The 26,155-nt window shown below is 34.9% G+C and overlaps 2 protein-coding genes and 2 long non-coding RNA genes across 5 annotated transcripts; 1 reads left to right on the forward strand and 3 right to left on the reverse strand.

Moving 5' to 3' along the window:
- Positions 1–10,384: 10,384 nt before the first annotated feature.
- LOC104790339 (uncharacterized) lies at positions 10,385–11,448 on the reverse strand. Its single transcript, XR_768677.3, has 2 exons — positions 10,881–11,448; positions 10,385–10,751 (listed from the first exon to the last, which is right to left on the reverse strand). It is a non-coding gene; the product is annotated as an uncharacterized LOC104790339 (long non-coding RNA).
- A 3,049-nt stretch (positions 11,449–14,497) lies between these two features.
- Positions 14,498–16,987, reverse strand: LOC104790340 (serine/threonine-protein kinase CDG1-like). The gene is made up of 5 exons (XM_087455561.1): positions 16,496–16,987; positions 16,094–16,257; positions 15,803–15,995; positions 15,305–15,705; positions 14,498–15,080 (listed from the first exon to the last, which is right to left on the reverse strand). The coding sequence occupies exons 1-5, from the start codon at positions 16,599–16,601 to the stop codon at positions 14,673–14,675; spliced, it is 1,272 nt and encodes a 423-aa protein (XP_087311687.1). The 5' UTR covers positions 16,602–16,987; the 3' UTR covers positions 14,498–14,672.
- A 1,428-nt stretch (positions 16,988–18,415) lies between these two features.
- On the forward strand, positions 18,416–22,091 carry LOC147942223 (uncharacterized). The gene is made up of 4 exons (XR_015560283.1): positions 18,416–18,659; positions 18,736–20,739; positions 21,050–21,108; positions 21,794–22,091. It is a non-coding gene; the product is annotated as an uncharacterized LOC147942223 (long non-coding RNA).
- Positions 22,092–22,536: 445 nt separating this feature from the next.
- Positions 22,537–25,172, reverse strand: LOC104790341 (uncharacterized). 2 transcript variants are annotated; one of them, XM_087455825.1, is made up of 7 exons: positions 24,614–25,172; positions 24,274–24,446; positions 23,931–24,131; positions 23,593–23,838; positions 23,369–23,513; positions 23,038–23,269; positions 22,537–22,937 (listed from the first exon to the last, which is right to left on the reverse strand). In XM_087455825.1, the coding sequence occupies exons 3-7, from the start codon at positions 24,077–24,079 to the stop codon at positions 22,603–22,605; spliced, it is 1,107 nt and encodes a 368-aa protein (XP_087311951.1). In that variant the 5' UTR covers positions 24,080–24,131; positions 24,274–24,446; positions 24,614–25,172; the 3' UTR covers positions 22,537–22,602. The 2 variants fall into 2 exon arrangements, with proteins under 2 accessions (XP_087311951.1, XP_010514373.1); XM_010516071.3 differs by having other exon boundaries at positions 24,284–24,446; positions 24,614–25,143.
- Between the last annotated feature and the right edge of the window lie 983 nt (positions 25,173–26,155).

A 26,155-nucleotide genomic window follows, 5' to 3' on the forward strand; every position in this document is an offset into this window, starting at 1 on the left:
ATTCGAATTAGGTAAAAACCCTAAAATTGTAATTCGAAACCCTAAAATTGAATTACATAAAAACCCTAAATTGAATTCGAAACCCAAAATTGAATTCGAAACACAAAATCGAATTCAAAACCCAAAATCGAATTCGAAAACCAAAATCGAATTCGAAACCCTAAAATTTAAATAAAAGCCCTAAATCGAAAAACCCTAAATCGAAACCCTACACAGATTGATCTAATAAGAACCCTAACAACAAAAGAAGAGAGAGGAGGAGGAGACTAGCCGGAGAAGGGATGAGAGGAGGAGTAGACTAACCAGAGAAGAGATGGGAGGAGGAGTAGACTACCAAAGAAGGGATGAGAGGAGGAGTAGACAACCGAAGAAGGGATGGGAGGAGTAGTAGACAACCGGAGAAGGGATGAGAGAAGGAGTAGACAACCGGAGAAGGGATGGGAGGAGGAGTAGATAACCGGACAAGAATGAAATCGGAAGAAGAAGAAACCAAAGAAGAAAAAAACTGTTTAGGGTTTGTCGGCTGCGAGTGTTGGGTTTGAACTTCGCTCAAACTAGGTTTTTTAGTTATATAGGAAATTAACGGCGTCGCAACTCCAACGCAAAATTTGCTAGGGATTTACTAGAGTCCCTCGCAAAAGCATCACAAACATTAATTAATATAAATTTTCATATTTAGAGTTTTGCGAGCAAATTGCGAGGGAACGTAGCAAATCCCTCGCAAAGTCTTTAGGGTTTAGGATTTGCAATTGTCATTAGTGCCCTATCTTTGATTATAAATCTTGAATGATATCATTTTAATCATTAACAGGTAATGTAATTAGTCTTAAGGGTTTAGGTTCAAGGGTTTAAAGTTTTTATTTGCGAGGGAATTGCTATGTTTTGAGTAGTTTGCGATGGATTTGCGATTAATTTGCTATACATCTAGCAAATCAGTCGCAAACCTTGAATATCTAATTTGTAAAAATCATCAAAATAATTAAAAAAAAATTAGTCAAATAAACTTTCAAGTATATTATAAGGTCCAATGGTGCCATCATACTCTTTTCGATCATCAAACTTTCCAAAATTGTTCAATTTTGCATCTTACTCCAAACATGATAATCTTCTACACTATATCACATATATGTTCATTACATTGAGACAAATATTTGCCAAATTATCCAATTCTCCAACAATTTTGTGTTGCACTGCTATCTTTGATTATAAGTCTTGGATTCATCTTTTTAATCATTAATAGTAATGTAATTAGTCTTTAGGATTTAGGGTTAAGGGTTAAGGGTTTAGGGTTGTTATTTGCGAGGTGTATTGAGTATTTTGCGATGGATTTGCGACGAATTTGCTATAGGTCTAGCAAATCAGTCGCACATTTTTCGCAAACCTTGAATATCTAATTTGTAAAAACCATCAAAATAATTTTAAAAAATTAGTTAAATTAACTTTTCAAGTATATTATAAGGTCCAATTGTGTCATCATACTCTTTTCTATCATCAAACTTTCCAAAATTGTTCAATTTTGCATCTTACTCTAAACATGATGATCTTCTACACTATATCACATATATGTTCATTACATTGAGACAAATATTTACCAAATTGTCCAATTCTCCAACAATTTTGGGTTGCACTGCTATCTTTGATTATAAGTATTGCATTCATCTTTTTAATCATTAATAATAATGTAATTAGTCTTTAGGGTTTAGGGTTTATTTGCTAGGGAATTGCTATGTTTAGAGTAGTTTGCGATGGATTTACGACAAATTTGCTATGGGGCTAGCAAATCAGTCGCCAATATGTCGCAAACCTTGAATATTTAATTTGTAAAAACCATCAAAATAATGTTAAAAGTTAGTAAATTCATCTTATGAACACATTCAAATGTATTTCAGAATAATTATATTAAGTTTTGTAATATTTATAAAAAAATATTTTCCTAACTTTGCAATGGATTTGCTATGGCTTTCGCAATTCACTCGCAATTCCATAGCAAATTTGCTATGGACTATGTTTTCGCATAATCGTCGCAATATTGCGATGGATTTGCGAGGGAGGGGACCTTCCCAACGAATTTGTCGTAAATGCCTCGCAATTGAGCAGCGGATTTGCGACGACTGTGTTCCTCGCAATTTTGTGAGGGATGTGCTAGGGTTTTTTTATTTCTCGTAAATCCCTCACAAATCTACCGCAAATTTGCAAGAGCTGTACTCCGTCGCAACGTGTCCTCGCAAAAGGCTTGTTTTCTTGTAGTGATGCTCCACCCTTTCAACAAAAGCATCATCTGTCCGTTTTGGAGATACGTCAAACAAGGTGACTTACAATAACCGGACTGGATTGGAGACAAATTTTTGTGATAGAATGCATCAGCGATATGAACCACACTACTATCACTAAAATCATTGATGTTCATATATTTTACCCTGTTTTCCCTTAATATATTCACATCTTTTGCATCTTTTGCTATCCATTTTGACCATTATTGCATAGCTTTAGGACTGTTCTTGCATTAGAGTTTAGTTGCATTCCATTTGCATCTTTTCATGCATAAACAGGTGATTTTGGAGCTTAAAGAGCATGGAAGCAATGCTGAGGAGAAGTGAAGCAATCATGGGGAGAAAGCAAGAGAGTTAAGGCTGAAGAACCAAGGTCCGGAGTCCCACTCGACCGCCCACTCGACCAGACACTCGACCGTGTGCAGAGAGGGACTCGACCGAGTGGAAGGAGCATAAGAGGAGCCAACTCGATCGGTCACTCGACCGAGCACCGGGTCGAGTTGGCCTAGCCGCCTAACTATTTTGTCTTTTAGCATTTTTAGGGCTTCCACTACTTTTTCTATTTAAAGGTCTTGTACCAGCAGCCACAAAGGAGTCCAGCTTTTTAGAGAGTCAAAAAACCTAGTTTTTACCTTTTTGGGATTATTCCTTTTGCACTTTTATTTTCTTAGATCTTGTACTTCTTTTAAAGGAGAAAAGACTAAATTCTTCAATATTGTTGGTTTCATAACTTTCTTAATATTGAGAATTTGAGTTTGGTTCTTTCTTCAATATTGTAGATCTTTGATTTATCTTTCTAATGATGCAAGTTTCAGTATTTTCTGGGTTTATGACTTTGATGTTCATCATGTATGCGTGTGAGTAGTTGCTTAGGATCTTGAGGATGGGTTAGGTTGGGTTGTGTTTGAGGTTTGTTTGATTTGGTCAAGCTTGATTGTTGTAGATCTCTTCTGGGCTAGATGTTCTTAATGTTGATCCTATATCTGAGAGGGTAGGATCTGATTTCAAGCCTCTTAGCATCACACCAATGTCTAAGGAGCATAGATAAGGCTAGATCTAGAGACTATCATTAGGCTTGCTAAGAGATTAGAAGTCTTGTTTGATTTTTGACATATTGCTTAATGTCTGCTTGTGTAGATTCTTTACTTTGTGAGAACAAGTCTAGAGATGCATGAGTTTGATTGTTTCTTGCCATGAGAGTGGATTAAACATGTCTTAGAAATATATGTCTAAAGATTAGCTCAAGTTTGTTGAGATTTGTTGACCAAGTTAGATGACTTCAATCATAGTCCAGCCCATGAATCCCTCCTCAAGACCTTCCTTGTTTATTGATTTCTTAGCTTAAATCCTGTTGTTTGATCGTTGTTTGATTCGTTTTGGTATTGCTCTGTTTTTCTTGTGTTGCTCTGTTTTGCGTATTTGTCCAGCTCGACCCTGCACTCGATCTACACTCGATCGAGTGCTTGCTCGAGTTCCAACCCAGAACTTGTGTTTATGATTAGTGTTTGTCCTGTTTCACTCTAGTTGCATTTCTGTTGCATTCATTTAGTATCCTGTTCATTACTTACCTTGCATTAGTTCAATACTTGCATTATCATAGTTTCTATTTCTGTTTTAGTTTCAAAATTGTCATAGTCATTCTGTTCCATTTGCATTTAGCTCCTAGTTCTTGTAGTTTTACTTTCTGCATTTTACATTTCATCATAGGATTGTTAGTGACAAACAACCTTTACATCTGGCTTGACTTAGACATATATGCACATCCTGATTGCTTGCAAACACTCAGATTGGATTGACACCTCTTATACTACAACTGCATAAGGGGAATTGAAACACCTTGCTTTCATCATTGTTCATCATCATATCATCTATTTCACACACCACAAAAATATCTGTTTCAATTTGGCGTCGTTGCCCATTTGAGTGTTTATTTGTGACAATTAGGGTCATTATTAGTCTAAGATTAAGTTCTATTGCTACCTTGATCACTACTAATCTCGATTCTTCTTATGCTTGTCTGTGTTGAGTTTCAGGTACCAACTCGACCATCAACTCGAGCTAGCACTCGACCGAGTGCTGATCGAGTACCTGACCGAGTCACAACCCTAATGCATTTGTCTTCTCATCTCAGTCAGCCCGACCTTCAACTCGAGCCTGTGCTCGACCGAGTACCTGTTCGAGTCAGTAATGATGTACCACAACAGTATGTTCAATTACATACCCATGCAACATGAACCAGTATACCAGGCTGAATTGTATCCCTCTCCATGGTTCCAGACCTCACAAGCTCAAGAACCTGACTTAAGAGCTATGATGCAACAAATGTTGCTTGGGCAAGCCACTAAGCAGATTGAGGAAGCAGGACATTTTGCTGAGCTGCACCAAACGTTGAATTCTTATTCTACTAGACTGAATAACCAGTTGGAGAGACTGAGCTCTACAATCACGAACATGGAGAGTTGCATGGCTTCTACTTCCTCTCCTACACCAAACCAACTTCAACACCCAAGGGAATGCACTGCTAAGGCCATTTCTTGAAGCTCAAAGTGAAGATTGTGCAAAATAAGCTGAAGTTGACAAAGAACTCGACCCCCCACTCGAACACACACACGATCGAGTGACTGATCGAGTTTCCAGTCGAGTTGATGTCCCAGAAGCTGTTAAGCCTGCTAAGTACATTCCTCCTGCTTATAAACCACCTCTACCATTCCCAGGACGTTTCAAAGCACAAAAGCTGAAAGAACTCAGAGAAATTATTGAGAAAAGGGAAAAGTTGGCTTTGCAACAAGAGAAGGAGTTAGCTTTACAACAAGGGGAAGTCATTGAGAAGGAAGAAGTCATGGCTTTGAAGGAAGAGGTTGTGATTGAAAAGAAGGAAGTGAAGGCCATTCAACAGGAGGTTGTCATTGAAGAGAAGGAAGAGGAGAGAGGACCAGCTTTGGAACAATATGCCCCATATCCTCTCTACAAAGGCATGTTACTTGACATATCCAAGCAGAAAGCTCAGAATCAAAACAGGAGAGATCAAGAAGAGATTGGGACAGCTATTGTACCAACAAAACTTGAAGATCCAGGTCCATTCAATCTACCTTGCTCCATCAGCTACCTTCACTTCAACAAATGCTTGTGTGATCTTGGAGCATATGTTAGTGTCATGCCCTACTCTATAGCAGAAAAGCTTGGACACACTGAATTCAAGCCAAGCAATCTCTACATAAGTCTAGCTGATGGTTCACACAAAGATGTAGTTGGTAAATTGGAGAGTGTCCTAGTCAAGATAGGCAAGGCAAGAATTCCCACTGATTTCATCATAATAAAGATGGATAAGGAGGTAGAGGATCCAATCTTGCTTGGGAGACCATTCCTTGCCACAGCAGGAGCAATCATTAATGTTAAGGAGGGGCTGATAAGGGTGAACATATCTGAAGGTTTGACCATGAAATTTGAAATTACAAATCCATCTAACCTACCAACCATTGGAGGTCAACCATTTAAGATTGAAGATAAGGCTGATTTTGGGGTTTTGAGAGAAGAAGAGACTTCAACAGCTAAGGTCACATCTCATGAGGAATCAGTTCAACATCTTAAGGGTTCAGTTCAAGAGCTGACTGATCTGGTGAAGGATCTTCAAGTTCAGCTCAACAAGAGGTCTTTGAAGAAGGCAAGACCAAGACTCAAGTTTAAGAAGAAGCAAAGCTCAAATGTTAAGGAGGTAGTGATCAAGAAACAGCACCAAGGTTATCAAATAGAACCAGGGGGTTTCATCACCTCCTTGGAATCCAAACCAAGCCTGAACAGGCATCAAAAGTCAAGCTTAGTGACTCTAAACAAGTTCACTAGGGAGGAAGTCCCTAAGGTATCCATGTACATATTGTTTAAGGTTTTTGGTATTTTGATTTTTGTTTTGGTATTTTCATGATCAGGGAAGCAAGGGAGGCCAAATAGAAGATGAAAAGAAGACTCGGCAGCCAGCTCGACCCCCCCACTCGAGCACGTACTCGACCTAGTCCTGGTCGATTTCCATCGTCGAGCTGCCCCAATCTCTACCTCCAAGTCATCAACAAGACCCCAACTACACTTTTGACAGCATGCAAGAGGATGTGGACAGTTTCTTCTCCAATCCTTAAGGTACCACAATCACCTTCCCTTGTAAATACCATTGCATTTGATGTTGTGTTTTGTTTTTGGTCTTGAATCCTCTTACAAATTTTTTTCACACAGAGGATTGTGTGATTTAAGTTTGGGAGAGGGTTTGAGATAGCATTTGATGTTGTGTTTTGTTTTCTTATTTCAAATTTTTAGCATCATCATGTTAGTATTTGCATAGCATCTAAGGCATAGAAAAACCCTAAAAATTTGAAATTTTTTGCAAAAATCTTTATAAAAAAAGAGTGTTCATGTAGTTTGCATTGCATAATAGCATCTTGTTTAGCATGTTTCATGTAGGATTGTATAATATTTGCATTAAGGATCCATGATGAGTTTTGCCTTGTTAGCTTGTTTTATTCACTAGACTAGGATCAATGCCCAAGTTAATAGTACTTTGATGCTAGTTGAGTGGTTAGAAGCATAAGATTGAACCAAGCCTTGAATTCATGCATTGCATTTGGTCTAAATTGAAGCATGTTGTGATTTGATGTCATTTCCTACTTATAAGAACTTAATATTGATTGTTAAATATCAATGTGTGCATTGCTTTAAACTCATGTATATCATATACATATTTGGATCATCTTTCTCCTTTTTACCACTCTTGGTGATCCAAGTAGCTGATTAAGACATTAAAATCAGTTTCCAATACCCTTAACGAACCCTTCTTTCAAGCCATGTTTATTCTTGAGTGTGTAAGGCCTATTTTGGGATTGAGTTTGGTAGAAAGTGTTAGGTTTGAACTGACAAGAATAATGCCTTGTGTAGTTCTAGTTTGCATTTTCCAAACTAGATAGGACTAGGTGATTTCATTGTTGGGTTTGGGATTTGGTTGTTTGAAAAAGAAAAAAAAAAGAAAAGAGGAAAAGAGAAAGAAAAGGTTAGAGTCTTTAGGAGGGGAATGTGTTTAAGTAAAATCAAAGTCTAGTGAAAGAATGGGAAGTATGATATTGTTTAAAGATGGTTTCAGTCAAAGAAAAGAAAGAAAGAAAAAGAAGAGTATAGCAAAATGTTTTTATGTCTTAAGAATAAGAAGAAAAAGAAAACTATAGCAAATAAGTAAGAATCTCCCATTCCACTAGAAATATCAAATAAGAAACCTCTCCTAAGACTTTAAAATCAAAAGAGAAAAGGGTGAAAGAGATGAGAAGAAGTTAAAGGGTAGCACTAGGATCAATTGAGTTTAGATTGATAGGATAAACACTTTGGATGCCTTTGGGTAGACAATGTTTTGTTCTTGTATGTGTCTAAGTGTTCTTACCTTTAGCATTCTTCTAAAGCTCAATCCATTTTTATGAGAGAATCTTGATATTGATAAGCTCCACTCTAAAGAAAGACCATCATTGTCTCTAAACCTTTTACTACCAATCCAAATGAGTTTAAGCATTGCATAGAATTGATTCATGTTCTTGATTAATGAATGTTAAAGGAAATAGTTGATTTGAATGCATGTGGACATCTAAGGCTCAAATCAGTAAAGGTTGTGATATGCTTGTCTAAAATCTTTAAGTACAGCTCATTCAACTTGCATCATAGTACTAGTAACTTGGACATTGATTCTAGTTGGTCTATTTGCAAGCTTTAGGAGCTGAGGGCAAACAAAGACTAAGTTTGGGGGTGTTGATGTTCATATATTTTACCCTGTTTTCTCTTAATATATTCACATCTTTTGCATCTTTTGCTATCCATTTTGACCATTATTGCATAGCTTTAGGACTGTTCTTGCATAAGAGTTTAGTTGCATTGCATTTGCATCTTTTCATGCATAAACAGGTGATTTTGGAGCTTAAGGAGCATGGAAGCAATGCTGAGGAGAAGTGAAGCAATCATGGGGAGAAAGCAAGAGAGTTAAGGCTGAAGAACCAAGGTCCGGAGTCCCACTCGACCGCCCACTCGACCAGACACTCGACCGTGTGCAGAGAGGGACTCGACCGAGTGGAAGGAGCATAAGAGGAGCCAACTCGACCGGTCACTCGACCGAGCACCGGGTCGAGTTGGCCTAGCCGCCTAACTATTTTGTCTTTTAGCATTTTTATGGCTTCCACTACTTTTTCTATTTAAAGGCCTTGTACCAGCAGCCTCAAAGGAGTCCAGCTTTTTAGAGAGTCAAAAAACCTAGTTTTTACCTTTTTGGGATTATTCCTTTTGCACTTTTATTTTCTTAGATCTTGTACTTCTTTTAAAGGAGAAAAGACTAAATTCTTCAATATTGTTGGTTTCATAACTTTCTTAATATTGAGAATTTGAGTTTGGTTCTTTCTTCAATATTGTAGATCTTTGATTTATCTTTCTAATGATGCAAGTTTCAGTATTTTCTGGGTTTATGACTTTGATGTTCATCATGTATGCGTGTGAGTAGTTGCTTAGGATCTTGAGGATGGGTTAGGCTGGGTTGTGTTTGAGGTTTGTTTGATTTGGTCAAGCTTGATTGTTGTAGATCTCTTCTGGGCTAGATGTTCTTAATGATGATCCTATATCTGAGAGGGTAGGATCTGATTTCAAGCCTCTTAGCATCACACCAATGTCTAAGGAGCATAGATAAGGCTAGATCTAGAGACTATCATTAGGCTTGCTAAGAGATTAGAAGTCTTGTTTGATTTTTGACATATTGCTTAATGCCTGCTTGTGTAGATTCTTTACTTTGTGAGAACACGTCTAGAAATGCATGAGTTTGATTGTTTCTTGCCATGAGAGTGGATTAAACATGTCTTAGAAATATATGTCTAGAGATTAGCTCAAGTTTGTTGAGATTTGTTGACCAAGTTAAATGACTTCAATCATAGTCCAACCCATGAATACCTCTTCAAGACCTTCCTTCCTTGTTTATTGATTTCTTAGCTTAAATCCTGTTGTTTGATCGTTGTTTGATTCGTTTTGGTATTGCTCTGTTTTTCTTGTGTTGCTCTGTTTTGCGTATTTGTCCAGCTCGACCCTGCACTCGATCTACACTCGATCGAGTGCTTGCTCGAGTTCCAACCCAGAACTTGTGTTTATGATTAGTGTTTGTCCTGTTTCACTCTAGTTGCATTTCTGTTGCTTTCATTTAGTATCATGTTCATTACTTACCTTGCATTAGTTCAATACTTGCATTATCATAGTTTCTATTTCTATTTTAGCTTCAAAATTGTCATAGTCATTCTGTTCCATTTGCATTTAGCTCCTAGTTCTTGTAGTTTTACTTTCTGCATTTTACATTTCATCATAGGATTGTTAGTGACAAACAACCTTTACATCTGGCTTGACTTAGACATATATGCACATCCTGATTGCTTGCAAACACTCAGATTGGATTGACACCTCTTATACTACAACTGCATAAGGGGAATTGAAACACCTTGCTTTCATCATTGTTCATCATCATATCATCCATTTCACACACCACAAAAATATGAGTTTCAATCATCACAAAAGATGATGTGATTCTCCCAAGGAATCAACGCTCTAATGTAGGTAGACTGATAATTTAAAACTTGGAAGGCTCGCGAAGCTGGATGATAAGGCGTGAGATGAACTTGAAAACCTTTATGCCCCAAACTCTCTTAAAACAAACCAACAAAGCAAGGCGGTGGAACTTTAGAAAGAAGCTTTGCGGAGACAGGTGACAAGGCGTAAGACGAATTCCGAAAATCCTTATGCCTTAGACTCTCTTGTAACGATTCTTCAATCCTCAGCTAATGAATGAAAACATCAAGTGCGGCAGAATCACTTGATATACCGAAAACTCTTTGATGTAACCCTTCAAGGAGAACTCTTTAATGTAACCCACCAAAGAGAACTCTTTGATGTAACCCACGAAAAAGAAAGAACAAATTCGAAAGGAACAAATGAATTTACCACTCTTAATAAAAGATAAAAGATTTATTGGATTGATTGATTTGTCAAATAAGATTACATGTGTTTATAAAAAGATAAAAAATTTAGTAACAAAGTCAAATATTAATCTATATATATATTTTTTACGTACATTTTGGTTCTACCATTTTATTTGTACTTATTTAAAAATTTATTTACAAAGTTAATAATTCCTACAAAATTTCCAAAAATAATATTATTTTAAATTTTGTTTCCTAAATATTTTACATACCATTCCAACTAAACTAAAGAAATACAGCATAATCAATATCTAAACAGAAACAATTATATATTTAACCACACTTCTATTATGTATGGAAGATATTCTATTATGATTCAATTTTTGCCCGATTTGTTGTGAAGGAGAAAATGCTAGCTGGGACTGAAATCTCTATGGTAACACTTGAGTGGGCGATGGCGAGATTTACCGAGCAATCCAGTAGTACTGGAGAAGGCGAGATTGGAGATCGATGAGGAGATCTAAAATTATCATTTGAGAGATGCAACGTAGAAATATATTTCCATATCAAACTCTTATTCGCAAATAAATATTCAGTTTGATGAAAATAAACGATAATTACTAAAATAATAACTTTGAAATTCTCTTACCTATGCGATCAAATTGTTATCGGGTCTCCATGAGATAATTGCAACTGTCGTTCTCGCCGAGATTTGTCTTTAAGTGATATCTATCACGGATGAGTAATCAAAAGATTTTCGGCAACAACCTTAGCCGTTGAGCGCCGATTCCAGTGAGAAAGTCTCTTCAACAAAATATCGAAATCTTTTTGAAACGATTCTGCAAACCGAGTTGATAAGAAACCGATCTGGCAAAACCCATCTTCAAGAGACAAGAACCGACACAGATCTAAGAAAAAGAAACTCAAAGGACTTAGGCTGAGAAGAACCACCGTAACGGGTATGACAAAGCGTCATCACTAACCATAGATCCGATGAGATTATTTGGCAAAAGCAAAACAAAGTACAAAAATTATAGAAGAAACCGGAAGGAACTAGACTCCACCAGGTAAAGAAACAATAACCGACAATCGGTATAAAGCCGATCAACAACGAACAAAGATAAGAACCGGCCAAACCCCTTTTTCCCATCTTAATCTATTCAAATATAATTATCTAGATTGTTATTTTTTTTCTAAACATAGTAAACCACTTTTTTGGCATTTCATTATAACTTATGACAAATTTACATTACATAGACAATTATGTATTAAACAAAATAGTCAGTCATATTTCAATTTAGAAAATTTATTAGAAAAACTTAATTCAAATAAATATAAATTATTAGATGTATTTTATAAATATATATCTTTTAGCAAAGCTGAGCTTAATAAAAATACAATTAAAACACACATAATTTATAGGTATTTCTAATTAAACCAACATAAATTCAATAATAAATACTATTAATTTTCACAGAAAATACATAATTATAGTTCTTTCTAATTTAACCTCTATTTACACTGATATTCTTATACAAAAACTGATAAATGATATATAAATACTACAAAATCATAAAATTAAATAAAAAAATATTTTATGGTATCAAATGGATTGTAAGAAAAAAAATATTTTCATCCAAAATTAAAATAGTATAAGTGGACGGGTTTGACCCGCTTGACAACTATATTTAGGTCATCCGGTTCAAGAAGTTCTAATGTATTTTGGGTTGTTTTTTTTTAATCCAGTTTGATAGTTCATGAGTTTTATAGAAATTAATTTTGCTTATCACTAATCCGGTTCACACTCGATTTTGCTTCGTTATCGTGTCCATCTAAAGCGATTGTTATTTCAAACATATTAAAATTTGATGAAAGCAAACTGAACGACGTGCAGATCCAAATCTCTTACATATTTTTTTTTGTTGGACTAAAATATATATTCTCAAATAGGTATTAAAACCACGGTTACAAGATGGAAAAATATTTCATATGTGGGACGAAATGGATTTTCTACCACGGGTTAAAATCTATTTATTCTTGAAACTAAAGACAATAAAGATATATATAATTTAATAAAGACCTAACTCTTGAAGTTTTTCTTCCCAAGGTGACTCTTGAACTCTATCTTCGTCACTCCTCTTTGACCACAAAATAAAGTGATTCTTTTGGGTTTTCCTGGGCTTGTATAGACTCAAAATGGACAGGACTTGATAGATATCATTTCCAATAGAATTTCACCTGCTCTCCTTGCCCACAATCTCTTGAATTAATCTGTGTTTCTTTGATTTTCTCTCTTTGACTCCTTGATCTGATTTGGTGACAAGAAACAACATGGGCTGTATCATTTCTTCCCTTTTGCTTAGTAGAAACAACTCCTGGTTTCCAAACATAATTCTGGAAGCTCCTAAAGCAATTGGACCTAAAATTCAGTGTAGAACTAGATTGACCTCCTTTTGTAAATGAAGCTTATCCTTGTATTATGTGGGCCAAATCTTATGTTTCTGAGCTTGTTGGAAATATAATAAGTCCATTAACATCCTCTAAGTGGTTTCGTGTCGAAATTGTTATTGAATTGATCTATGTATTACATCTTTAGCTCAGATATGAAACTGGGACTGAGATAGATCTATTGAATTGAAATATTCAGATCTTTCACATATGAACTGATCTTAATCACTATAAATAAATATGAACTACTTATAAAGAAAAACTAGGTAACAACCCGCACATAGTGCAGTATAAAATAATTATTAAATATTTTTACGTAATTTTTATTCACAAAATCTATTATATGTATTGGTACTTGAAATCTAAAATTCAATTGTGTAGTATATATTAAAAATATATATATCTAATTTTTATAATAATTAAAATTTAACTCATGAGAATTATTGTAATATCAATCTTGTATTATCATATCATATGAACAAAGAGTTTTTAAAATTTATTTTAAAGATTTTCTGAAAATGTAATTAAAGGATATAATTAAGTTAGAAAGAGAATATAAAAATTTAATTTTAGGTATTAATTGTATTTTTGGAAAAATACAATGGTATATAAATGTAAATATTATAAAAAAATTGATGACAAATAAAGGAAATGGTATTTAGAGCTCTGTGAATGCGATACATCAGCATTTTGTGTGAGAATGCTTCTCTTTTATTTCGTCTGTCTCACAAAGATTGATGTTTAGAAGCTTTTACACATTTTAAGAAAACAATGATTACTGAGTTTAAATATATTTTTTTTCTTTGATTAAAGAGATATTATTTAATTTAAAACCAATAACAATTCAAAATTTTAAATCTTTTCAATGATTACTTTTTGAAGTTTACAAAACAGCAATCTTTGTGGAAAAAAAATATATCTCAAAACATCATATGAGACCGAGGCAGTAATATATAAGGGATGTGTATTATTTGGAACTCACATAAAGAGTTCTCAAAGTCTCGGCACTTATGTACGGGTATTGGTGGTCTAATAACCATAAATATAGTAATTACTAAATTATGGAAACTTGAAAAGCAAACTTAATTGCATCCAACCTAAAATCAAGCTAAACTAATTAACTAACATTGTATCGAAATCAGGAAAAAAGACACAAATAATCGTTTTTTCATTTTAGCTCTTGTAAATTCCATAAACAACCACTTAACATTTAGTTTAGTGATAGTGGTATCGTTGATGTGTCAATCATCAGGTTCCAAACCCACATAAAAAAAAATTAATCTATCTATCTATTCTTCATTTAGAAATACATTTGGCAAAATAATTTTTTTTTTGGTAAGACTTACATAATTAAACTCTTATCATTAGAATAAATATCAAAAAATTTGAAGTTATTATTTGTAATATCCAAAAAGCAAACCTAAAATAATTCTAAAAAAATTAGCATCAATAATTTAAATATTTTAGATACTTTTTACTTGCTAAAAATAAATTTTTGCATATCATATTATGCAGCGGGTTAGAGTTTACATAAATATGATTATAGTGTTTTAATTTACGCGATGGTCTACTAAAATAAACAAAATATTTTAGTCTGATATAAAATGAGTTAACGAGATGTATTATGTCACTCCTAACTGGTACCAAACACACAAAAGAAAAATACAATTCATCTAAAATTATAGAATCTAAATATGAAAACGTATTAAATCAGATACAAAAAAAATACAACATATATTCTTTTTAATGATTGTTAAAAATAGAACTCCCGCTATATACCACCAATTAAAATCTAGTTTTGTGAACAAAAGAAAACCATTATGCAAAAACTAAAATAATCGAACCAAATCAATTGTCCTTCCATAAACAGAAGACTATAAAATGTGAGTCAATTTAAGTTCAGAAAAAAAGCTTTTAAAATGTCAACCTTAAGCAACTTCAAAGTCATTAAAGAAGAGAAAAATACTAAGCAAATAACAGATTTCTTCATCTTTCAACACTGTGAAGGACTCGCCGCTGTTGACTGAGAGCCCTTCTTCCTCCAGTCATCAGCCCAAGACTTAGCATCATCCACGACTCTCCTTCTCTCAAGAGGGTCACTTTTTCCTGCAAGAACATTCAACATCCTCGTCATCTCATCCTGTGAACTCGATGTCCCCGCCCTCTCCGTATCTCCTCTTTGTCCACGCCTAGTCGTCCTTCTCATCGATTGGTACTCAACAATGTAATCTAGAGTACTCACCACCTCGGTGATCAATGGTCTAGCGTTTGGGTCTTCAAATAGACACATCATGGCCACTTGAAGAGTTCTTTTCAAAGCTTTTTTCGAGAAACCACCTTTTCTTGATAACTTTGGATCTACAATCTGCTCAATATGGCCACCCGAGAACAACGTTTGTGCCTGTTAAGAAAAAAGAAGAAACATGTAACACTGTCATCATCAAAATCACAGCATTAAGGGCATAATAAAACATATTTCATATCATATATATCATTAGTTCCAAAGAATAGCAAATAACGATATATATATAAAGATCATAATTAAGTCAAAAAGAGGCAAAACTGTTAAATGGTGATATTAAAGACTAATCTTTCCTTAAGCAAAAATCAGATTCAGAGCGTTACCCAATGCACAAGATAGCGACTTTGAGAATCCACGCAATCGCATGAGGGCATAAGAGCTTTGCGTCCAGAGATAAGCTCCAACAAAACGACTCCAAAGCTATAGATATCAGATTTCTGCGTCAACTTCCCGGTGCTAGCATACTCTGGTGCGCAATACCCATGAGTTCCCATAACTCTAGTAGAGACATGAGACCTACCTTCACTCGGACCAAACTTAGCAAGTCCAAAATCAGAGAGCTTCGGTTTATACTCATGGTCTAACAATATGTTTGAAGGTTTCAAATCTCTGTATATCACGGAAGGATTTGCTTTTCTGTGAAGATACTCTAACCCTTTAGCGGCTCCTGCAGCTATCTTCATCCTTGTGTTCCAATCTAAAGGCTCTTGATCATCTTTGAGATCTGACAAAACACACAAACAAGAACAGGTTTTAAAGACTTTAATAAATCTCTTCCCTATTGACTTTCTTGTTTCAGGTGTAGTTTTTTTTTTTTTTACCGTGGATATGATCTTCTACTGATCCACGAGGCATATATTCATAGACAACGAATCTTCGATTGTTCTCAGCGCAATAGCCGAACAAATGCACTAGGTTATCGTGGTGATGGATCGAGAGCATTAGGACTTCCACTAGATACTCTTTGTCTCCTTGACCACCACCATTATTGTCATGCATTTTAACAGCTATTTCCTTGAATTATGACCAAACAACAACACAAAAAGAATAACAAACAGTTTAGATATTTCACTGTTTTACAATGACAAGAGCAACCACACAAATTTTTTTACCTCTCCAGTGTCTAGCCTTCCTTTATACACAGTTCCGAATCCACCTCTTCCGATCAAAGATTCATCGCTAAAGTTATTTGTCGCGGTGGCGAGTTCTTGGTGTGAGAAAATCCGACATCTGTTTTCAACATCTAGCACTGTTTCTGAAACTCGTTCTGGTCTGGCTAAAGAAACAAAACAACACAAATGAGTGACTCTATTATCTAGATATGATTGCATTAATTAAAGAGAGACATTATAATCAACCAAACAAACAAATCTTTGAACAGTGACTTAGATAATCCGTTACTATAAAACTCGGTAGCATTTACTCAATAAGCTAATCAATGATATTAATTAAAGATTTGACTAATCTCAAGATTAATCAATTAATGAACAGTGATTAGAGGAAGTGAGAGGAACCAGGAGACGGTGTTGATGATGGCGACTTGTCACGTTTGGATTTCTTATCAGAATTGTCTTTCAGTTTCGTTTTTCGACCGATTTCAAAACAAAGGCATGTCACCATGTTTTCTCGGAATCAGTCACAAGGAAAAACAACCAAAACACGATCGAGAAAGTAAGATGCACACCACCACACACACACACACACACTCTCTATGGATTTTATATCAATAGGGCTTAGTAACGAACAAACATTGAGATTCAGACACGATGACGACAGAGATGAGGAATCATACAAATCCCCCAAAACGCGACTAACATTTTTGAGTTTTGGGGATGATTCTCGATGAAATTATGATGATAAGGAATAGAGAGAAGGGATGAGCATTGGATTAGAAACGAGAGGGGTTTATGTAATATTTGGGGATTAGAGATAAGATTGGATTATAGAAGGGGAAATCAAAGTTTTGATTGAAGGGTTTTTGATAGGGTAAACGTAAGGGAAGACACGTAATCCACAAAGTAAGCATGGGCTTACATATATTACATTGGTATACGTTGCACCAGATTACTTATCATATTTACTATGTTCGTCTGAGATATAAAAATTATTTATTATTTGAGTGTAAATATTCTATGATGTTAAAAAGTTTATAGGAAGTCTATCCTTTAATTAAGCCCCACACTTGTGATATCTATTGGACTATAAAATTATTTAACTATTTTTTCACGGAAATTTGAATTTCAAGTTTTCGCGCGCTAAATAAACAGGAAAAATAAATTTATGTATGGTTATTTTAAAAGATATGAACGATTATAATCAAAGATATCATGAAAATGAAGGTTAAATGGTCATATTTGCCATGTATTTGGAATAAAATCTAAGAACCAGACGTTATAAACAATCTAGCGGTATTGTGAATTTTTTAATTCAGAAAAATTAATGAAATGTTAAATAAATTCGAAGGAAAGATTGTGAAATGAAAAAAAATCGAACTTCAGGTCAATATAAATTCATGTAATTTAACATGAGTTATAACTTATAAGATTTCATCCCACTTTTTTTTGTCTGATACTCAAATCAATCCGAAGACGCATGCAAGTTTGTTTTAGAGCATTTAGTATCAAATATTGATGGTGTGTAGGAATTGGTGAAAACATATATGAGTGCATCTTCTAATCAAATCGAATAGATAGTTTAGAAGTTTGTTGTAACTAGTACAGGTTTATCCTGAAAAATGTAAATACAATGGAGAGTAAAATCAAGACTAATAAATTTATGCAACATGAGTTATAAGTTCATAAAATATATTCTTTCTGTAACTGAAGTATATCTTTCCATCTCTACATAATTATTTATTTTTGTTCATCAACCGACCACAACAGTTGTATTGTTTTTTTTCTTTTCTTTTGACAGTTGTGTGTTGCGGGTTGGATGTCAATCCTTTATACTATAAAGCATAAGTCACCTGTCCAATAAGGATAAGCCACATCAAGGGGCGGAACCACTTTATCCAAAGGTAGGGCATATGTACCATATGAAACTATAAATTGTTTAATTTATGTATAAATTCTTAAAGTTAAAGTGGCATAATGGTAGGGATACACCATAATAAAAATGAGGTCATGGGTTCGACGCTCTCTATGTTCCAATTTTATAGTTTTTTGCACCTGGTGACAAATTTGGCTAGATCCACCACTGGCCACATCAGACTTTTTTTAATTAACAAAAAAACAAATGATCATGGTTAATAAAAATCTTTAAAAGAAAAAAAACTTACGATAGAATAAATGGATCTTTTTCATTTACAATAATATATTTGGATCGTTGTCAAAAAAATATATATATATTTGGATTAAGCCCACAAGATATATAACCCTAAGCCAAGCATCAAAACAAGTTTGATCTCCCTTTTCATCTTCCTCTTACACGAGAAACACAACTAAAAATCATTCCTAATTTTACTCCCACCAAGAGATGCACGTTCATGGTGGTTTACAACAAATCCCATCTTCTATAGAAATCCTCTTCAATTTTCTCTAAACACAAAAAGCACCACCAAACCACTTTTCTTTTCGGACCAATTCACCACCAAATCCATATCCTCTGTTTGATCAACCACTAAAACCTCTTTCAAATTCACAAAGCCAAATCCCTTTAAAAACTACAATTGTCAGGGAGGTAAATCCTTAAGCTTTTGTTCATATCCATTACTTTTTTCTTGAATTCATATTAATTCTGATTTCTATTGTTTCAGGTTGAAGATGTGCTGCCACTATATATTACCATAGTTTAGGTCTTGTTTAGCTCATGTTTTGCATCATATAGAAGTGTTTCCTTAAGTTTTATAGCTATTTCTGTCCAAATATGCATTTACGATGTTTAGAAGCATGCATTGCATACATTTGTGCATTTGGAGTATTATTAGGTGTTATGGAGCTCTAAAAGTATAAGGAAGGACTTGGTGTTATTTCTGGAGCTAAACAAGAGGATTTCACGTCTCAGGAAGAGAAAAAAAGGCACTCGACCATACCACTCGAGCAGGCACACAGTCGAGTACGTGGTCGGATTCATAACGAGCTCCTCAAAGATCCATTCAAATGAAGATCTTCTGTTGCGATTAAGCTTCCGCCTTCTTCACGAGAATTGTAGAAAATTTAGTTACCTTTCCAATACCGGTTTTTTCAAGTCAATCGGAGGTGTATGTCAACAGTTATCCTGATTTGACTGAAAAGATGTCATCCCAGATCGAAGACTCGAGCTACGTGATGGACCAACCACTCGACCATGCACTCGACCGAGCACATGGTCGAGCTGACCGAGCCGCCTCTCTATTTTGTCTTCTAGCCATTTTAGGGCTTCCCTTCCTTCCTATATAAACATATTGTACTCTATGGCCGCAAATAAGCCACTTTACAGAGGAAAAATATCACAAAAACCTACTTTTTACCCTTTTGGGATTTTAGCTTTTGCGTTTACATCATCAGCCACTTTTAAGCTTTTTCCTTAGATTCTCATACTTTGTTGCTTCTGTAACTTTCTGGGTATTGAGAATCTAAGTTTATTTCTTTGAACAAAGTTGTAGATCTTCATCTTATCTTTCTAATCATGCAAGTTTCATTGATTTCTGGGTTTATGATTTTGTTCATCATGTTTTGTGATTCTTAGTAGTGTGTAGAGATCTTAGGGATGGATTAGGCTGGGTAATAGTTATGGTTGCTTAAACTGATCAAGCTTTATTGTTATACATCTCTTCTAGATTAGATATGCTCTATACTATCCTTATACTGAGAAGGTAAGGATAGATCTTAAGCTCCTTAGCATCACATCAATGTTTAAGTTGCTAGATAAGGCTAATGCTAAAGATTATCATGAAGCATGCTAAGAGATTAGATGTTTAAAGTGATTTTTGACATTGATGATATGGTTGTTTAATGTCTGCTTTTATATGTAATAACTAGTGAGAACTAGGTGTAAGAGTATCTAAGCTTGATTGTTATTGTCATGAGAATGGATTAACAAGTATTAGAAGATCATTGTCTAGAGATAGGTTATTGTTGATTGAGGTTTGTTGATCAATTTAGATAACCATAACTTGAGCCCAGCCCATGAATCCATCCTTAGAACCTTTCCTTGTTTATTGATTTCCCTGTTCAAGTATTGTTATTTGCCTGCTGTTTGATTTACTTTCATTTTGCTCTGTTTTGATTGTTGTTCTGTCTCTGTTCTTCATCCGGAAGTCCACTCGACCCTCCACTCGACCATGCACTCGACCGAGTATTAGGTCGAGCTCCTTTCCAGAGTTCTGCATCTTCCTAGTTTCATTCCTGTTTCATTGCATTCACCTTTGTTTCAGTTACTATATATCTTGCATTTAGTATATGTTCTTAGTAGATTTACACTCTGCAATTTATTATTGTCATTAGGTTGTTAGAAATAAATCAACTTGATATTTGGCTTAACTTGAATGCATTGATCACATCTTGACTGCTTACACATCACACTCTTTATGGATTAACATCTTTTATGCTACAACATCATAAGGGTATTGAAACACCCTGCACTGCATCTGATCATCTTAGCCTATGTTTGTTTGTTTGTTCATCATACTTTCATTCATAGGTTAAGATAGAAAAATCATTGTTTCAAGATGCCTCTGGATTATACCCCTCTCTCAGAGCTCTAATATCAAGGACATGGAATTTTTATCCAAAAGATAAACCTCGAATTATTCTCAGAGGCAATTCTTGTGAATGCAAAGGTACATCAACATTAGTGTTGTAATAGTTATAAATTTCGTGTTACATAATAGGCCTTTTAATAAAAGAAATATTACTACAATAAGTTATTTTGTGGATAGGGTGATCGATCGAATTCAAGCATGTGTGGAAAACAAATTACTTTTAGGATTGCTCAGAGCAGTCTAACTTGAGTGTTCTTTATGAAATAGCTTTTTTTTTTCCTTCTATTTCTCATGTATCATGTGCCAGGATTATATGAGTACTCTTTATTCCAATTCATTTTCTCTCTTTATGGCATATTAATTCTCTTCTTCCGGTTTACATGCTCAGGTTGAAGATGGTGTTGCCGATAGTCATCTCACATGGTTATTTACTCATACAAATTTCTGGTGTGTGAATATTTGAAATCTGGTAGTAGTAAAAATATGATATTTGTGTGTTTTTTCCGTCCAAAATGGGAATGGACTAAGGTTATGAATTTATAATCTATAATCTGATGATCGAGTTGATTCCATGATTATAAGTTCTTATTCAAGTAGAAAAATCTAAGCATAGCTTGATTTCTTTGTGTCATGGAGATATAATTCAAGCTAACAAGATAATGTTACTGGATATATATTTGTTTCCTAAACTAACTAAGATGCATCACAAGAACATGAATGGAAAGTAGCGAGGGTTGGTGAATACGATGAAAGATTGAAAGTAGTACTACTTCCAATCTTAATCTTTTGTTTGTTATTCAAAATGCTTACTTGAATATTTGTGCAAATGCTCATGTAGAATATTTGAGCATATTAATGTGTGTAGTTTCATATTTCAAAACTCATATGTTTCCATAAGACAACTATCATGTGACTTACGAAGATTTAAAATCTGGGTTTTCCAGGATCAATAGAGTCCACGTGCTAACTTATATATTTATACTATAAAGTTTTGTAATTAAGTTAGTAAATTATTTGATTGAGATTTGCATTACATTGTTCTCATTCCGTATTTTTGTAACAAAAGTAAGAGATATACCTTTGGCCTTCATATACTCATCTAACTAAGTAACTATATGTTTACTTCTTACAGGTGGGTTATTATTAGTTACGGTGTGAATGGAAAATTGATTTCCTGGCTAAAGTGTGGCCAAACAGCACATAACGGCAAAATATGAAAAGGCAAGGAAACAAAACTAATATAAAGTCATCCGATCCAAACGTTAGTATTGAATGTCGTTGGAAAAGACGGAGTTATTCTGATAATTGGGTATGTTCAAAAAAAAAAAAAAAAAAAATCTGATAATTGGTTTTATAAAAAAAAAAGATGAATAGAAAATACAAGAAGAAGAAATTGATCCATATATGCATCATGCATGTGTCAATTAGGATCGAAGGAAGATTAATTATTTCATTTTTGTATATAACAAAATAGGTTTTTTTACTCTAATTGTATCTCTGTATTATTATTATTTTTTAAATTCTTTTACTCTTTCATTGTTACATATATACTTTATTTGCCTCATAACTCGCATCATTTCTGAAGTATATATATCAAGAAAACGATAATATAAACTGAGAAGAAACCAAAATAACAATAATTATCTTTCTATTTCATGTTTGATTTTTGATACTTGATCTTAAAATTACTTTGTTCCCGTACGAATTCGTACGGGTCCAATACTAGTTTTTTAGATAATTAAAAAACCATACTGAACCAAAAGGCGCCAGTGTATGTTCTATGTTGACTAGATTTCGGTTAGCTAACTTCGGTTTGAATTCGGTTATTTAGAACTGTTCTAATATGGCCGGTTCAATTGAAGAGGAGAAAACAGATTTGCGGAACTAAACCAGTGACTACATTAATTAAACCAACACAGCAGGAAAAATTTGAAAAGGTCACTAAATGATTGTTACAGTGCTTAAGTACTCTTTCTTGGTGCTACAATAGGCGTGGAACCGGTCTTCATTAACCGTACCAAACCCAGAAAGCTCAATGCCGAAAGTAGCAAGCCTTCGAGTGTCTCGTGGGATGGGAGATTGCCATAAACCGTCCCACCAACCGGGAGGTGCGAGTGGCGTGAAGGCGCATTGGTTTGGCTGTTTTGGACAGCTCAATGGTCCAGCGTATCGGTTCCAGACATGTCCCCATCCCACCTGGTTTTTCAGACCGTCTGCTAACAGATTGCTCTGGAAGCTGCTGAGGAACGCAAAGCTCGTGTTACTCGAACCATCCTCTGTAAAGTAACCAGTTAATGACAGTCCAGGAGTATTATAAATGACAAGAAAGAAATGAAAAGAAACGAAAGTGTGAGGAAACTAAAATAAGGTCTTAACTGAGACTATTTGCAGCGGCTAATGCAGCAACCAGCTGAGCATACGTGGTCCCGACTCGCCTATTAGCACCAGAGATCACTGCCTGTTTTGCACGGCACGCGAGGAAGAAATCTACAAATGCAACCCATCTCGGTGCAGGACCCCAATCCTTTATTCTGAAATCTAACATTGGTAATCCGCGGCCACGTTGGGTGATATCACCACGGAAAAGCTTATAGTCAAAATGTAGAACCTGCAAACCATTGCAACTGATTTAGTTCGCCGACAATGAAACTGAAGAATTTGTTGCATAGATTACAAGCGAGTGCGAGTTTTATAGATCATTTAATACCTCCGCAATTGTGCTGATATTTGTTTTGATAGTTTTCACAACAGATGGTGTGTCAGACACTATAACCACTCTCGGTTTCGATATGCCAAGTTTGTTAATTGCTTTCCCTAGACAGTTTGTCGCTGCACGCAAAGGTCTAACAGATCTGGAGAAAATCATGGAACGGAAGATTAGTCAGCCATCTAGAGAGAAAAAAAGAAAAACATACTTGCGTTTTAACATACTTGCTCATCAACATTCGCATGTGCACTGAAATATCAGGATCTCCAGTCTCCTGAAGAACCCAGTCAACTGCTTCTTTCACATCTTTCGTGGGAGATATGAGACTCATCATCAACTCTCCAAACACATTTGCAGTTGGCGCCGAGTTCCCTTGCTCTCCAAATAACTCAAATGCAGCAGCTCTCATCTCTGGATGCACATTCTTGAGGAAAAACTGAGCTGCCACAGCGTCTGTAGTGCCTTGAAACCTGAAAATCAAATGCTACGCTCAGTAATGATTATCACTCCACAAATTGGAGTCAAAATCACATCTTTTGTTTACTGTTTTATTCTCACTGACCATATTATCGGTTCTTCCCATTTCTTCCAATTACTGCACAAGACATTACTCTTGGCCGGCTTCTCGAAATCATCCAATCTCATTACAAGCCGCCTTCTGTATTTCTTGACGCAGCCATTTTGTCGCCACAGATGCTTCACTTCAGTCATGGTAAGTGTATAATTGGAGTAAGCAATGTAATCACCGAAAGGATATTTCCCCCTGAGAGATCACCGAACAGAGAAACAAAATAAGTATAAACAAGACAAATAACACAAACCACAACAAGCAAAGTAAACAGTTCAGGGGACTGAATCAGTTAATATAGTTCCCAAGAAATAGAGAAAAAGGATTGAGAAAGAACCAATATATGCCTGGTCTGGCCAATGATCAAGGATCTGTTCAACATTATGCTCAACGCTGCTGAAGTTAAGATCTTGTACATTTCGTTTCCGAATCCAGCTTCTGCTGTCTTCCCCAGAACATAACCATGTCGACAAAATTGCTCTGGAGGCAGCTCACGAATCGCTGAAGCTCCTGGAAACCACAAGAATCATCTTCATCAATATATATAGACTAAGCAGATTCAAAATACACATCCCACTTTGTTACATCAGAGTAATCCGATTTCAAATTATTGCTTTCGTTAGCCAAAACACTAATCATCTTACTTAGATGAACACTACGCAAGAATCGAGTCTCACCATTGATGTGAAAATGGCGACGGATGACATCACGAACTCTGAGACTTTGGTCCACGAAACCACCATCAAACTCACGTCCCATCTCTTCTACCGTCGCGCAGAGCCTACCTCCATCGACCTTAGGATCTCCAATCGAAGACGAATTGATCCACCTCGCGGCCTCCTCGGATTCTGAACCGGCGTCGTCGTCGTCGTCATCGATGAAAGACGAATTAGGATCCACGGAACGGAGTGTGAGTAACAACAAACCAAAACCGATAAAGAAAACCACAGATGATAAAAGAATCGTCGTCTTCCCGAACAATCGCTTCCGTCTGGTTCCACCGCGTTTCATCTCTTCCTCATCGTTTCTTCTCTCCGTCGTGGGAACGCAGATCAGTGCTCGGTTTCGTTATTCAGAGCTTTGGATGCGATTGGCACGGCGTCGTTTGGGCAACGTTCGTGTCGGTGGCCGTTAAACTACTTCCAACGGCATCGTTTTAAAAATAAAAAGGCCTTGATTTATCTTGTAGAGGCCCATCAACTTACATAGCGTCGTTTTAATATATATACCGGTCTTAAATCTTAATAATGAGTTCGGTGGTGTTGTTCTTGTTTGGTGCACAAATTTTGTGTGATTATTCTATTAAAATTAATAGAATATAACATTATAAATTTATAATATGCTTGTAGTCTGTAGATAAATAATACATAATTTGAACAATAATGAAAATGTTGAACGAGTGGTATATGATTATTCATTTACTAAAACTAAATATTTTTTGAATAAAAAATTATCTTTCAAAGTAACAAATTCCAAACTTACCAAAATAATAACAGAAAATTTTTATTGAAAGCGCAAAAATTCATAATTCAGGAATAATTAAACAGATATGATCTCATAAAAACACGCGTTTATGATTTTTAGAAAAACCTCACAATTCTTTTTCTTCTACTTAGTAAAATCTGGATTCAACAATATTTTTTTTTACAATGGTGTTTATACATAATTTTCAGGTAATCAATTCTCCAAATTAATTCAATCTTCAATCATCTACCTTTTGTTTTAAGTTGCATTGCCAAGTAACTAAATAAGATATAATGAAATTTTATTTTCATTTGTGGTGTCTCTCTAATATATAATTACTTAATTAGTTAAAAAAAACTACAAACGTGTTACAATTTTTGTGTGATTATTCTATTAAAATTAATTAATTAAATTATTTCTTTAATGGATTTGAACAAATTTGATAAGATATAATATACTGTGTATTCTAACAACAAAGAAGGGTATTATGATTGAAGATAAAATATTAAAATATTAGACTAATGAGAAGGGTATTATGATTGAAGATAAAATATTAGAAAGTTTTTTTGATATTACGATTTTTTTTTTGACATGTCATTTGTGATTGAAGATCTAATACTGAGACCAACATAATAACGATCAGTTTTGATTATCTATTCTATTAAAGTTGAAGTACTCACTAGACTCAAATTGGAGCATGACTTTGTTTTGGTACGTTTTTCATTAAAAATGATTAGAGAATCACTTAATTTAAT

Source organism: Camelina sativa, chromosome 6, assembly GCF_030686135.1.
Source record: "Camelina sativa cultivar CO46 ecotype springtype chromosome 6, ASM3068613v1".
Taxonomy (NCBI): domain Eukaryota; kingdom Viridiplantae; phylum Streptophyta; class Magnoliopsida; order Brassicales; family Brassicaceae; genus Camelina; species Camelina sativa.